This window comes from Dermacentor albipictus, chromosome 1, assembly GCF_038994185.2.
Source record: "Dermacentor albipictus isolate Rhodes 1998 colony chromosome 1, USDA_Dalb.pri_finalv2, whole genome shotgun sequence".
Taxonomy (NCBI): domain Eukaryota; kingdom Metazoa; phylum Arthropoda; class Arachnida; order Ixodida; family Ixodidae; genus Dermacentor; species Dermacentor albipictus.
In genome coordinates this window covers 29,752,355-29,768,435 of record NC_091821.1, presented here as the reverse complement: position 1 = coordinate 29,768,435, position 16,081 = coordinate 29,752,355, and the positions used below count along the sequence as shown (strand labels likewise).

The window sequence follows — 16,081 nt, the reverse complement described above, 5'->3', positions numbered from 1 at the left end:
TGCTGTTTTTAAGATTTTCTAAAAGTAAGACGTAATTTTGCCACAAAAGCCGCCTATCTGCATTATGAAGCTATGCAAGAAAATTTTATTGCCAACGTGTCATTTTACAAGCGCTTATTGTTGGTAATATTGATCAGGGACAATGATCAGAAAAAACAGTATTATAGTTAAATAAACCAGGTTTACCAACTTCGCGGCGCAAAGAGATGCACTTCTACGTAAATCTAAGGCTACGTAGAGATATAACCACGACATATACCGTTTTTACTCGATTCTAATGCACCCTTGATTGTAATGCGTACCCGTTTTCCATGTACAAAAAGAAGACGAGTACAATACTGCGGACCTCATGCTTTCATATGGAAATATTTTTCTCTCATTTGTAAAAAAACAGATTTATTCCCAATACACGACAGTTGCGATGAATAAAAACACAAGTGGAAGCGGCGTACCTTGCCTCCAAGATTTTCACTGCTGCGGTACGAGTCGCATGGGGCAATAGATATCACTCGTCGTCACTATCAGACAACTCCTTATCGCTATCATCAGACCAAAGCATTTCATCCTCGGTGCCGTCCAGGGCATACGAAATCCCACACTTTTTAAAGGCCTTGTTAGCCATGGCAGACAGGATCATGCACCATGCATCTTTCACCCATCCAGAAAAGTCTTGCAGCGAGTCACGCTTCATTTTATTGGCGGGCATGAATTCGTGGCAGCCACTGACAAGCTATTTGGTGTAGAGCGCCCGAATTCTATCTGTCGCTAGCTTGTTCAAACAAACATCGAGCAGCTAGAGCTGCAATGTCATGCCGTCGGGTATCACGACAAGGTCAGTGTTGCATGCAGTCAGCTTGTCCTTGATGCGCTGGTCAAGGTGGCACCTGAAGGCATCAAGCACAAGCATCCCACACAGACCCAAACTGCCGCTGGGTCTCTTCCGCCAAACGTTATCAATCCAGTCAGCGACCAAGTCCATGGTCATCCAACCTTTTTCATTTGTGCACACAATCACGCCACTCGGAAACAAGATTCCTTTTAGGAGCGTCTTCCGTCTGAAGATAAAATACGGGGGCAGCTTGTGCCCATCTGCAGTGCAACAAAGCATTGCGATTACTAGTTTTTTCGTAGCCAAAAGACAAAATGTGCGCTTGCTTTGCCCCCTTCTTTTCAACGGTTGTGGCACGCATGTCAAAGTAAAGCGGCGTCCGATTGGCATTTCCAATCTGTCTGAAGTGGTAGCCATTTCAATGGCTCAACTTCAAAACGCACCACACAAAACTGTACAATTTCTCTTCATATCCTTCGGGCAATTTTTGTCATATCCCTGTCCACCTTCGAAAAGAACGGTCTTTTCTTTTCATAAAATTTGATAGCCAGCACCTGCTCACTTTGAAGTCACTCCGCATTAGCCCTCTCTGTAGGGATAACTGCATCGCCTGTACTTTAAGCAGATCAGTCGTCACAGGCCACTGTGCCATTCACTAATCTTGCACGTATTCTGCGAGCAGCTCTTCTATTTCAGCGAAACAGCCCTGCATCAGTCCACTGAAACCCTTCCTTGCTGCTTTGCTGGCGAAAATATTCTCCTTCTGTTTGCGCTAGTTCCGCATGCAAGTTTCGGAAACTCCGAATGCCCGTGATGTGGCCCAATTTCTGTCCGTCTCCTTGCACATGATAACTTTCCTTTGAAATGCGGCATCATGGTGGACTCTGCGTGTCTTCGCAGTCGGCGCTTCCATGCTGATTGAATAAACGCAGAAAACGGGAAGGCAGGTGGTAGACTAGGTTACACCAGCGCCTGGTTACACGTACAACATGGAGGTATGCTAGAAGCGCGTACGAGGCGGCCATTTTTTGAATGCCGATGGCGATATGATAACGCAGATTTAGGGTCGTACTCGATTCTAACATGCATGCAATTTTTGGACCCGTTTTATCGGAACAAAGGTGCGCGTGACATTCAAGTAAATGTGGTATGTAAGAGAAAAAGATATCAAATATTTTAAGTGCACTGATCGAAAAATTGAAAACTCCTGACTTGAATAAGTTTGTCTTAGAAATTGCGTGAATCTTTTATAACCTGCACCAGCCCCTGGTGAACCAGTTGACTTCCCATGGAAAGTTATCGCGGCAATTGTTGAACGTTACTATGAACAACAGCGTTAGGGAAAAGATATTTCTTATGTACTCAGACTGAATTGGGGATGCCGGGAATCCTTTACCAATGTAATCTCCATGGCTTGTCTGGCGATCTCCTTCAATGTGCCAGCAGACAAAATGAAGTAAAACATATAGTCTAATTCAATGGTGTTTGCTATTTAGATCGTATTCGACTTCAGAATTCACTGTTCAAAATTATCGAATAGCCATTTTCATTTGAATTTAATGCATAACGAGACTTTTCAGAGGTGAGGGAAGTACCGGAAGTCTCGGAGGTGAGGGACCGATGCAAGTGAGGACTCTTATTCCGAATGTTTCGGCAGCTGGAGAGTTGTGGCTGTTGGGCAGAGGTGCACCAGTTCCTGAGAGTATTAAAGCGCAGGTGCTAACTGGTTCTACTGAACAAGCTCCTAGCTGTCAATCAATATAAACGACCCGTTTTGGTGCGGCCTGTAAATCTGCTAACTTGATTCGGGCAAGAAAAACATTTATTTTTTATTTTTTACAGTGTTACCACTTTTGCAACCGATTAGAACTGGATACCCAATGTGGTACCACACTTCTTCAATGAACACAACACATATACCAATATCTCTACGTGTATGTGAGGCATGTCATTTGTGTAATTGCTTCATTATTGTCCTTATGATAGTGCACCAGATAATTGAAAGCAGCCGTTTATATTAAGGAAGGTGCTTAGTTGAGGGGACATACAGTTGGGAATGGCATATACATTTAGGTATGAAATACGAGGTAAGCGTAACATGTTTTTCTCAGAAATCACTCGGGATTGATTTCTTTCGTTTACACCCCTAGAAAAAAAGCAAAGGACAGAACTACCTCCTTTTTTTTTCTGGCATGTTACATCTGGTGATGTGATTATGAGGCACCCTATTCAGTTCTCACCACCTGGGGTTCTTTAACATGCACCTACAAAGAAATAAACTAGTGTTTTTCTATTTCATTCTCATCGAATTCCGCGATTTGGTGTGAACAAGTGAGCTCGAGTTTAGCAGCATAACGCCATATCCACTATGTAGCCACTAATTTTTTTTCTTTCCTTTTTTAATCATGGACTGGACGAAAAATTCCACACGGCCTACGGGTCAAACATTCGCATACATAGTGGCTACCTAAAACTGTTTTCGACGCCCGAGGTCCAACTGCAATCAAAGAACCTGTACCAATTACACCACATTCCGTTACACAAGGAAGATGGAAACATGAATGGAGTGTTGCACTGTTTTTGTTTTTCCGTAAGAATACTTCCCGTAACTCTGAGCGCAGGGTACCGGATAGGGCAGACATGTATAATTTGTTTTCTGAATTCTGAACGCATATATCAGTGCGCAATGTTGTATGAGTGACCCTTCGAAGAAGTATCGCCAGCAGTTTCCAACAGCGTGACCTTGATGTGGCCCAATCCACTTCGATCACAGCCCCGCCACACTATTTTTCATTGTTGCTCGCCTCACTGCAAAGCATGCGCCGCCCCAGCCACTCGTCCCACTCAACCGTATTTTAGTACACTCTAGTTGTGGCATCATGCAAGCTAGGACTCGCGTCATGCCGAAGCTCGAACAAAACCCGGGTGCTCAGCATAACAGAAAAATTGGACATCATTCGTGCTATCAAACTTGTCACGAAGTCGGCACTGGCACGTGAGAAGGATCTACCATTGACTATGCTGTGTGGCATTAGGAATACGAAGAAGAAAATGCTCGGCAGTACTGCTGGGATGGTGAAAAGATGTTGGCTACGATGTTCAACTTTTCGAGGTTCAACTTTTGGCCATCATTTCCTCTATTATTACCGAAGTGTCACCTAACAACAGTGATGAGGACAACACGGAAAGTGATAGCATGGGCGAACAGTGGGAGAAGCTGTGCATTGCGCCAGCGTCATACGGGTGTTTGCTGAGAACGGGGCTGACGGAAAAGCTGGCTTGCGGCTTAAGGGAGTTTGAGGCCGCTGTCGTCACTGCTAGGCTGCCGTGGTATCAAACGAAAATAACAGATTATTGTCACGCGAAATGAATAAATACTGCATGTTTTTGTGCTTTCTTCGCACTATCTCCAAGTTTCATTTTTGGCAGTTAAACGGGTAATCCCAGGCTATTTCGGTTAAGCAATACTACCGTTTAGTACATACATTTTCCAATCTCCGGCCAACTACGGTTTAACGAGGTTTCACTGAAATAAAATGGACATGAAAGAAAATATAAGTTGAGCACTATTGTCAAGGTATACTTCCACAGTATCGGATAGAGGTCAGACTTGCTCTGAACTAAGATTTTGTAAACTAGTGAAGGTATGAAAAGGGGTTGACGGTGACACTGTCTGGAAGTTCGTGCACCATCTCCTTGCGACGTCATCAATTCAGACGTTCAAGTGTCACTCAGACATGCAGATCCGATGCAATGGTGAAATCTAAATGGCGCGAAGCTTATTTGACATTTAAGGCTTCTGTACCCGTTGTGTCACAGTGGCACAGACCAATTCTGGGTGGTTGGCCAAAAATTGGCACATATCCAGTTACCCAAGTTGTCGTTTTGCCAAGGTAGCAGTCAGTGGCAAGTTGTTGTCAACTCAGCAACACAACAGCAAGCAGTAGCCAGCACCCACAAAGTAGGGGAAAGAGCCAAACAGAGCTTTACTGTGAATACGCAAATACGACCCTGCATTACCATCGGTGAAATTGCCCGATTCATTCACCACAGTGGCTACAGTGGAAGACTGAAAGGACGTGGGCAAGTTCTTCCCCTCACTTCTCGCTGTGCGTCATTTTTGCCGCAGCAACAGGCAGAATGGTTGAAAATTAAATGAAAAAAAGAAATAAGATTGCTTGGGGGTTGTAGGCTGCCGCATATCCTTGACCTCGCCAGGCTCCTTGCATCGGACCTTGTGTAGGCTAGCAGCTGTGCTCCACTGACTGTCCTGTAAATTCACTTTCACTGACGCTTTTTGGTTAAAACCGACTCTGGAAAAAAAAAAAAGTAGCGATGCACATCTTTTTCTCCATTTCAAATTGAAAACACCTGTAGCCTATTTATACGGTACCATTCTGAGGCTGCAGCAATTGCAATAGTGAATTGGGCAACTTGAAGCAGTCTCTAAAACAGTACCAAAATGATATGACCAAGCAGCATGTGACGTTTTGCTGCCTGGATGAAAATGAAACTACCACAGACCATATCAACTGTCAGGCAGTGCTTATCAATACCATAGATAGCTTCTTGTTATCTCGCCTGATACTACAGTATCTTCATACATTCCATACAGTCTGTGGTACTCGTACAGTATGTGCTGCTGCGTTTCACATGGGGTGATTCGCCCAAGCTTTAGTAGACTAGGTCATTGCACCAACATAATGTACATAAGGCACAAACCTTGTTATTTTGCTTTATTGTGAAAAATGGGTTATAATAGGGGTCTTGAAATGTTAGTATATTTTTGTTCTTTTGGTGAGTGTTTGTTATTTATAACTGACTGTGTTTGCTCCTCACTTGATAAAATTTTGTCATACCTTGATCTAAAAGGCTTATCTTGTTTAGTAGGTTTAGTATATTTAGCTGATAATGTTCCAACAGCATCTGTACCCTGTTGAACTGTTCCACAAAACCAGTCTTTTGGACGAGAACGTGCAATTCCAAGGCAGAGATCCGACTACAGTGTAATTACTGACATTATTTTTATATGCGAAATTGATCGAAACCACTTGTTTGGTCATATATGTATAGTGTAGATCATTATGCTGTATTTGAATGATTAAAGCCATACATCAATGGGTTTAATTGGAATCTGAAATACTAATACTATATCATTTATCTCTGCTGCTGGTGAGGAGTTACTGCTATCTTGTTTCTGTCAACAAACACCCTCCTTCCCTGAGCCTTTGGAGATGGGTTTGCACAAGGCTCACCCTATGAGTGATGGTCAGGAAAGGGCACGATGCTCCTCCACTCCGCAACACACAAAGGTGCTATGGCAGGGTTTGTCGACTCTCTGACACACGCAGAGAGGGCTTCACAGTCAGATCACCAACAAGTACGGGTTTATTCACCCAAGATGCAGCACAGTGCGACTGTCACGGCGCTTACGGGCAAAGGCTCACCGCAAGTCCGCTCGAGTATGCGCACCCGCTGCACCTGGGCTAACCGGGTAGAAGTCGACCAAGTGTGAGAACGAGAATTCGCGGAAGCAAAGGTCCCATCTAACCACCTCATTGCAGGCCTGTTAGAATTTGCCGCATCAGTGAAGAGCTCAGCGGAAAAGAGCTCGGGTGGAGCGGGTTTCCGGGTGCCGCCACTCCCTGGTTGGCAGGCCAACCAGGGCGCGTGCTGGTGGCACTTGATTGCGTGCTGACTTGAGCACGGGAGGGAGAAGCACAGCTTGCGTGGGAAATTGCCTCAATCGCCACAAGCCTGAGTCCTGTTTGAAACTTATGAAGATAGTTTTTTGCTGTGTTTAAACAGATGCTTCTCAGTTGGTTCCAGCCATGTTCAAGAATGTATTTCTCAATCATCAAGAGGACAAAGGCTAGAGTTGCTTTGAAGTTTAGTGTCACAAGACACATGCTGTCAATGATGTAAAGGAGTACTGACGGAAAACTTGTCTCATTCTTATTTCTTTATTTTATAACTGTCGACCCAGTACTAATTACACTATGGAGCCTTAACTTCTTGAAAGTGCAACAAATACAGTAGGAACCTTTTAATACGTTTTCCATGAAGCTGCTAGAAAAATATGTATTACCGAGGAAACATATTATGTAAGCATCCTGTTAAAATCAGGAGAACGAGCTGTTAAATAAGATATATTAAAGCAAAGACACTATGCATGCCAGCTGCCAATTTGGACTTGACGGGGACTGAAAAGGTGTGTCATATTCTCAGATTATCACTTTCAGAGATACATTTACTTTCTCCAGATTTTGCATGACTAGCTTCAGACACATTAGAAGCTTGCGAATGCATGCAAAGTACCTCAAGAGCGGCGAGTTGCGTGGCAGTTTTGCATGTATCCGTGGGCTTTCATGCTTAGAAAAGCTTTTATGTAGAATGTATTGAGCAAGAGAAAGCTGTATTGGGAGTTTTTCATGCTGCTCTACAATTTTCTCATTGACAGTTTTCTTCTAGTCATAATATTTGAGAAGTTGATTAATTAAAACTAATTATGTAATTAGACGGAATGAAAAAGATAATCTGAGTGGTATCTCCAAGTGACGGCAAACATTACCTTGGTTCTGTCCAGCTACTTGGCATTTGTATATCTTTAAGGCTTGGCTTAAGTTACGGGAGACACCCTATATAATTGGCCATATATTGTTTTAGACACAGTTTGAAGTCCTGAGGATTCTTAATTAACATAAGTTGACTGTATTGGGATAATACACGGAAAGCAGGAAATGAGTGGCATAAATTACGTGAGAATTATTAAGGGTACGAGGTGTGCAACTTCAGCCATATGTAAGTGTTAATTTTTCTTGGTAACGTGGGCTGATGGGTCTGCATTAGTCACTTTGTGTGAGTCAATTCAAAAGCATTGTGCATCTGGCTTGTGCTCATGCATTTCACTTCATACAGCGGCGTTTCAGGGTCCTCTATTTAGACTATGGCAACCGAACCTCTGTGCTTTGCTCCTCTCTGCGACCACTGCCTCCCGAGCTCACAAGCCTTCCAGCCTGTGCCCATCGCATGTCTCTGGCATTCGTGGGCCCCAAGAAGGGCAGCAAGTGGGATCGTTCTGCTACTGGAGTCTTTGTCAAGGAGACTGGCTTCGATGTTTCTCTTGTTGCTGAGAAGAAAGGTCACAGGCGCTCTGGGTAGGACACTATCCCTCTGTTTTTGATTGCCTACTATTATGAAACTTCCTTGTGCTTAGCTAGTGTTACATGGTGTTTCATGCTCATGGTGCTTACAGTTTTTATATGCGTCATGATCACAATGCACAGCTTAAAGTTGGTTCGTCATAGAACTGGTTTGACTACAGTGTAAACTCGTTACATTGAAGCAGGCTATAGACCGTGTTATCTGCACTGTGACTGCACTGTGTTGGTGACCCTCAAAATCTTCTGGTCATAAATTATTGCCACCAAGGTTTGCTAAGGAAGAAAAAAAGTATTTTTCCCCCAGCTGACTGCATTTAGTCACATTTGCTGATGTATTCATATACAGTAGTCCACTCATAACGATACCACATATATTGGTTATTACGATGAGTTGATTTCAGAGTATCAACTAACGCATTAGGGTTATGAGAAAAAAAAACATATTTTACAATGTTATTCACTGCGTATCGGATATAACAATCAAAATGCTGTCTTTTGGGCAGTGTTTTCCATGCAGAATAATCGTGAAATTTCCTTTGCTAAGTTTCTTTTAACTGAGATGGGGCGAATAAGTTTGCCTACACGAGTTCGTACCTTCCGTCATTACCGCGCAGCGTGTCCCGCTAGCACGCCACTTGCGAAAGCCACGGAGAGCATTGCAAGTTTGCACAGTGTGCCACAAGATGGTGCTAGCTGCTTCGCGACCACATCACCGGCGAGTGTCCAGAGGGAGAAAAAAGAAAGCAAAAAGCGAACTGCTCCTGCGCTCGGAAATGTGCCTCGGAAGCAGCGGTAGGTGCCCCGACAATGCACAAAGCTGTGTCGCTTGAGACGAAGCTGCAAATTTTACAAGATTCAGAGTGCCAGCTCGCACAGTCGATGATATCAACAATTCTGAAAATTGTGAGCGCCACGATCATGATGGCTAGACTGACCAGTGGCCATGCCGATGAACAGAAACGGCAGGCTTTGTGCGCTTGGGCAAAACCCCATGTGTGAAATCAACACGTTCCAACAGGGTGGCAGCTGCTGACATGGCCAAACTCTGGGAGCACGTCGCTACAGGCGATAAGATGGTGCTTTGATGGAGGAGTTTCCGAGTGCAGATAGCGCTGCCTTGTTCTGCGAAGATTCTCCGACAGGGCAATCGTTGTTGCGACAGACGGCGGCATTGTGCGACAGAGGCTACGAGATTGAGATTGAAACCAATGCTAATCTTCATACAAAGTGCACTGTCGTCAATAGAGTTAGTCATTGATTTCATGTACGCTAAATTATAGCCACCAGTGTTCGCGCAGCCGCTGGATGTGATACGCACCGCAGTTGTAAGCCTGAAACTTCCATGACAGCAAGTGCAGATTTCTGACTACTTCAGCTCGCCTAACGCTTGACACGCTGTTTAGGGCATAAATAAACTGTTCATTTCTCACAGCTTTCTTTCTACAATGTCAATTCTTTATTGTAAGTCGCAAATTTGGTTTCAAAGCTACAAAGGCATTTTCGGCAGTTTCTTTCTGTTTTTTTTTTTCTTTTTCTTTTTTATCGACAGTCCAGATATAGCGATAATCAGTTATAATGATCGGATTTTCCATTCTTCTGGGTATCGTTATAAGTGGACTGCGCTGTATAAGAAACAGATCTGCATCGAGCTCGTATATAGTTCATCGCTTCCACATTTTGGAGTAAATTCATTTATCAATTTACCGTATTTACTCGCATAATGATCGCACTCGCGTAATGATCGCACCCCGAACTTGCCGCAGCGATATGTCGTGTGCCAAGTCTAGCTAATAATGATCACGCTTACCATCTGTCGAATGCTACGCGAATGACTCAAGACAAACCAAGCGGTCTGCACGCACCAAACATTCTTAAGCCTCATTTCTTTACTATCATCACTTTCCGCACTTCCATGACTAAAAAAAAGCTGCAACCAAACTTGCCTTTATTATGTGTAGGCTTTATAATGGTTGTGGTCAACAGCAACAAAAACGGCGCCTATCGGTTATTCTCATCTGCACTCGTGGGCATGCAACAAATCGCGAGCGGCAACAATAGTAGCCACGTTTACACTGATACATTAAAAGTGTACCCTATTCACACGCCAACGCTTGTAACACAGCTAAGATATTCACCCACCCGTAGTGAAAACGTGCCGTATTAGGATGGTAGTGAAGACGTGCCGCAGTTTCCGCAGCATGATAGCCATGTGTTTCTATGTCACTGGCAGCTAAGTGCGCCCATCTGTTTCTGTCCCCTCAAAGTGGACATGGCTACGTTATTGCCGCAAACTTTCCCATGTTAACGATATTATTCATTACTGATATGGAAGAAACTGTTGCAATGCACATAATGTACTAACGAGTAGAAAAAAAAATTGCGTTCGGCGCGTTCGGCTTGCTCCGCCGGCCGCCATTTTTGTTTTTGTGTTCCGCAGCAAACGCAGGACGGAAAAAAAATTTTTTTTCCTTTGCAGAAAATTTAACTTGCGTAATGATCGCACCCCTGATTTTGCGTCAATTTTTCTGACAAAAAAGTGCGATCATTATGCCAGTAAATATGGTATGTTCTAACTACCTACTGTAGTGAAACCGTTGCCAGCTTGATGGTCCTGTGTATTTGCAGGTTTACTGGCTATTGCAACTTGTATTCTCTTCATTGACTACTAAATTTAGCAGGCTGTACCAGAGGGTGAAACCAGAAGTCTTTTAGAACAATGGGCTTCTTTGTTTATACAGTGCCGGTCTGTCTGCAAACAGGCTGCAACTTCCACTGTGACAGAAGGGCATGTTGCAGTCACATGACGTAGCTGCTGGGGACTGGCCAAAGTTTCAAAAGAAGTCTCTTTTCGGGCTGCTATCATCTGCTTGTAGCCACTCGCAGCCCAGTGCCACTCCTCAGTGTGGCCTCCGAGATCATGCAGTCTTGGAGTCCACGGCATTAGTCACTGACACAACCACAAAGCTCACATCCTGGTATCCATGCTGTAGCACGAGTGCATATTACCTCTTCAAAAAGGGAAGTTAATATTGCACTCTTTGTGCCACGCAAGAGGTGATGGACACAACCACCAGCCAGGCGGCGCCACCAGCACCTAAGTAGCGGCGAGATTCTCGCAATCGCTCCAAAAAAGACAAAGCTCACGTCACGGTGCCTGGAAGAGACCTGCAAGCTAATCTTCGTCTCTTACACAGCACAAAACACTTTTATCATAACAGAGACGCAAATACTACAGTGGAATGTTAGAGGAATCATTTATAACCTTGATGATAGTAGAGAACTACACAAACATAATCCAAAGTTGCTTTGTGTTCAAGAGGCATATTTCAAACCTACGAACACAAATTTTCTGCGAAATTACGCCATCTTCTGACAAGACTGTGACAAGGCTAAAGCCTCCGATGGTGTAGCAGTAGTAGCCGACAAGTCTGTAGCTTGCTAGCTTGCCTGCACGTCGCTCTTCAGACGCCCCTTGAGGCAGTGTCAGTTTGGGCCATTCCTTTTAATAAGTGTGTCACTGTATGTACCCTATATATACCCTCGAACCGTCATCTGAAAAAAATAAGTCTTTTATATCCTCATTGTTCAGCTTCCCGAGCCTTACATGCTCATGGGAGATCCTAACGTTCATAACGTGATGTGGGGAGACTCCCGATGCGATGCAAGAGGTCGACTCATGGAAAACTTCCTTTTAAACTCTGGTGTGTGCCTCTTCAATAAGAAGGAACCAGCGTATTAGAATCCTCATACTCATCAATAGACCTGTCTATCGGCTCCCCTTCTATCTTCTTTGATCTAGAATGGGATGTAATTAAAGAAATGATAAATTAATGAAATTGAAAGTGTAGGAAAAACAACTTGCCATACTGAACATCGGTGCTAAAAAATCATGTTTTACGGGAAAGTATGAACTGGTAAAAAATTAGCGTAACTTTATGGGGTGATTTCTTTTGTTCTCGATTGCGAATGTTGGCACCAGGAAGGCTTACATAACGAGAATGTATCACCAAGGTTCTACTGTATTTGAACCACCAGTAAGGAGTGCTTTTTGTTCTCTAAAACACTTAGTGGCCATATGGTAGGGAAGATGGCAGGTCTCTGGTGTTGTGACACTGGTTGAAAAGTCCATAATACTGACAGGCACAGTAAACACACTGGCTGGGATAGCTAGGACTCATTGGCAATAATTGACCTTGTTCTGGTCAGGCTCTGCATATTAACTATTTGAGGGTCACCATCGTTTATGTATAGCAGCCGAGACAACTCGCAAGTGGTCACGGCCCCACAAGTACGGCTGTGACTGAACATTTGACAATGAACGTGCCTTCTATGGAACAACACAGCGCCTAGCATCGCTCTAGAGGTGCTGCAGCCTTGCCCCACTCTGACCATTTGCTCCCACCACAGTATTTTGGGAGTATTCCCACGTCACCAAATTTAATGCTGAATGTCACATTCGTGCTTGTGCATTTTATTAGCAGCATTCTCGCGCATGTCATCTTGAGTTAGTGCAGACAGTAAAAATATTTCTATTCGTTTCTTATCACACAAAACACTACCATGAGGTTTTCGCCCACATGGGCCTCCCGTAGGCATGTTATTACTTTGCTTACAGGCAGGTGCTTGCAAATCGCTGATACTGCCACTCGTGCATCTCTGTCTGAGAGACGTACATGAACTGATAAAATCTCACATAGCGATCTAACAATTGATTACGGCAAATTCCACACTCACTTTGTTTTTATGACGGGACATGTTACCACTGAGATTGCCTACAGGCACTCAAATGGCATGCTTCGCTTTTGCTATGGTCACATGTCCTGGGGCTGTATTCTCCAACGATGCACTTCATTTTGCATTCTTCTGAGCCTTCACCATTGGTTTGATTGGGGCTCGTAAGCCGCTGTGTTGCCGTTCTTGCTGGGATCAAACCCTCGGTGTGCAACACGTGATAAAAGTGGAAAATTAGATGGAATTAGATTTGCCATAATATGGCCCCAATTGTGTAAAAGCTGTTTAAACATAAAAATAAGTTTTGTAAATTGTATTACATTCATACAAAATTAATTTGCAAGTTTATTCTTGTATACTACAATAAATCATCCAAAAACGGTGCTCTCTAAAAAAAATGTTTTGCTTATACTTTTTAAAATAACTTGCTCTGTAACACTTAAATATGCTATAAAAAAAATGGGACACCCGTAGGGTTAAGGATAATACGTATAAATGCCTAAAGGAAATGCTTATTATTGACCTAAATGTGCAAAACATTCACTGCGAATAATCATATTTATTGAAAAGAGAGCATTTTGCAGAAACGTTTTCAATAATAGAGTGCAACTCCAATTCAAAAACACTGGACACCTGTGGCTTCATTTGAAACTCGTAGATAGTTCTCGTGGGATGTGAAACGTAGGTGTACATGGCATTCGCTTTACATTACCTGTATGATATGCCACTGCAGCCACTGCACTGCAGCCACTGCATCTTGCATTGGTCTCTTTCCTCTGACTCTGCTTTTAAAAGAAAGCAAGTCTCATGCCAAACTTCCTCTTCCTGTGTCTCCGCTTTAATTCAACAAATGATGTTTGCTGCCTGTCATTCAGTGTGGGCTGAAAACACTTAGCCAGAAACACCCTACTCAATACCGAAACTCACCAATAAAACTTTTTTTTTCTACTGTACTGCCTGTAGGCAGCTCTTCTCTATAAAGGTTAATGTTGTAGCAGCAGTAAGAGCTGTTAGTGTATTAGCTCTTTGTATACAAATGCTATTTGACGTTTTTTGTACACTGAACTGCTTTATTTACTGATTTGATTTTTTTTTTTTCTTCTAGTTATGAAGACATCATGGAAGTTGTGCTGTGGAACAGAAATGGTCCAACAGCAGTAAACATCAATGTTGTGCTTGTTGAGCAAGATGTTGCACGGCTAAAGGCCATAGAATGAATGGGGAAAATTTGTGCACTAGTCATGTTTATGTTGACCTCCCCCCTTGGAAAGTGTGTCAGAAGTCTGTCATAAATAAGAGCCTGTGCCCAAGTTTTATCTTGATGTTACTCAGTTCTGTGTTCAAGGCACAAGCATGTATTCTGTGTGCATTTTGAGTGTGCCCTCCTCCCCCCTCTCCTTTTTATTAATACGAAATACTCTAGCTACCGTGTGTAGCCTGACAAAACTTCTACTGGTTGCCTACAGAAGAAAAGAAAGTGTTCATATCTATAATTTAAAGTTCACTGTTATTCATCCTCTTGGTAATTAATTATGTGAAATTATTTGAACGTGATAGCCGTGTCAGCATTGGGAGTGAACACTGTCGAAAATGTTACTATAGGTGTGCATGCCCTTTGAGCTATGTAGTGCAGTTTAGAATAAGGAGGACCTTACATATACTTACCATTCATAAATAGTTTTCAAATTATGATTGTGGATTTAAAGTAATCTTAATTTTTCATAATTACTTGAGATTACTATTGGCTTGACCACTTTTCCTTTCTTTTTTTCTGTCTCTGTTGTGTACAAAAGTTTGTTGCAGAAAAGCAATGTTTCAGCATCTTCTGAAGGCTTCAGTGAGGGAGTGAAGTTTCATTAAAAGTGTTGAAGACCATGTATCTTTCCAATAGCAGCCAGCTGACAGTGTTGACGTGCTAGTTACGAAATAGCCAGTCTTTAATTTGGTTGTATTTTTCAAGCAGTCTGTTGGCACACTCTCTATTAGCTCTGTAAACAAAACAGTCATATATAGCCTTGTTAGGGAATAAGATGTACAAGCTGCATACATCTTCAAATCACACATACTGTGCATAAGGTTCAGGATGTCGTATCGTTAAAAGCATGTTCACTGCTGGTCTTATAATGTGGCCAATTTGTGATTTGCCAAACTTGGCAAAATTGCATGTCATGATTGTCTGTGATACACCTCGCGGTGCCTTAATCTTTTGGATTATAAAAGCCTCCCTACCCCCTCCTCCTCTTTTCCTCCCCTTTACCCTTCCTTTTTTTTTTCTCAAGTCGGTTTGTTACATGTGAAGTATTAAGTCGCATTCCATACTAACTGATAATAATATCAGTTTAAACATAGGTTGCTCTCTACTTACCCCCTGTTTTGGTCAGCTTCTCCCTGAGGAGGCATCCCTTTAACATATCTGTATGGTGTGCTGAACTTTACTTCTTAGTGTTTTGACTTTCTGCCAAAGAAAAATGATGTTGTGTTGTGTGCTGCATCCATGAGGGCTACAACTGCCAATGCTTAGCCTCCTTGTTCTCGTGTCTGTAGGGCATGCCATGCCATCTCATGCCATGCATAATGAACATCTTCATTTTCAATCAAGCAACTGCAGATGGCAAATCTGAAAACAAAGGCACCTCTTACCCCCGTATTCAGAAATGCATCTTAATTTGAAGCCCATGCTTGACTTGATTTCGATGACGCGTGTTGTCAATGCACCAGAAGAAACGCATTGAGCGTCTTCGGCGCGTTCGCACCAGGTGTCATTTATATCAAGTCAAGCATGAGCTTCTAGTTAAGTTGCATTTCTGAATAGGGAAGAGGTTAGCTTTGTTGGGGTCAGATAAATAGACCTGCGCTTGTGAAGTATCTCCATCAAAACTTCATTGTCAGCATTGGAACCCTGTGAAGCAAAGATTGGGTTATGTGCTCAAGTGGGGCTGTTGTGAAATACATTTATGTCAATCAAATTTATTTATATCTATTCCATTTGTTGTTCTCAGCAGTTTTTGTTTGTAATGAAAAATAAATTTGGAAGTTTTTATGAAAAAAAATTTAGTTCTCTCATTTTTGAAGGTATAACAGCGCAGTTGGAGCAGCAAGCTTATACCACCTGCACAAACTGTGATGTTAGCCAAATTGCCATGTGACCGACATAGTTTAGGCAGAATTCAGGTATGTAAATGAGTAAAAGAAAAACGACTCTAATAGCAGATGGGAAGACGCAAGAGCATCTCAACTTTAATACTGCCTACAAATTTGGAGCCAACAGCCAAAATTGTGCAGAGGCGATAATATATACACAAGAAAGAAATTGGCACAAACAAACAAATATAACGGATGAAGTAAACAATCAAGAACA

At 42.7% G+C, this 16,081-nt stretch overlaps 1 protein-coding gene across 2 annotated transcripts in view; it reads left to right on the top strand.

Annotated features, from left to right (window-relative positions):
• The window catches only part of LOC135906028 (nascent polypeptide-associated complex subunit alpha, muscle-specific form-like), a 54,921-nt gene extending 39,148 nt beyond the window's left edge, over positions 1-15,773 (top strand). For both annotated transcript variants that reach the window (XM_065437171.2, XM_065437170.2), the window contains 2 exons: positions 7,748-7,986; positions 13,829-15,773. In XM_065437171.2, the coding sequence (XP_065293243.1) occupies positions 7,748-7,986; positions 13,829-13,940 (351 nt within the window). In that variant the 3' untranslated portion in view covers positions 13,941-15,773. The remainder of the gene's footprint in view (positions 1-7,747; positions 7,987-13,828) is intronic.
• Positions 15,774-16,081: the final 308 nt, after the last annotated feature.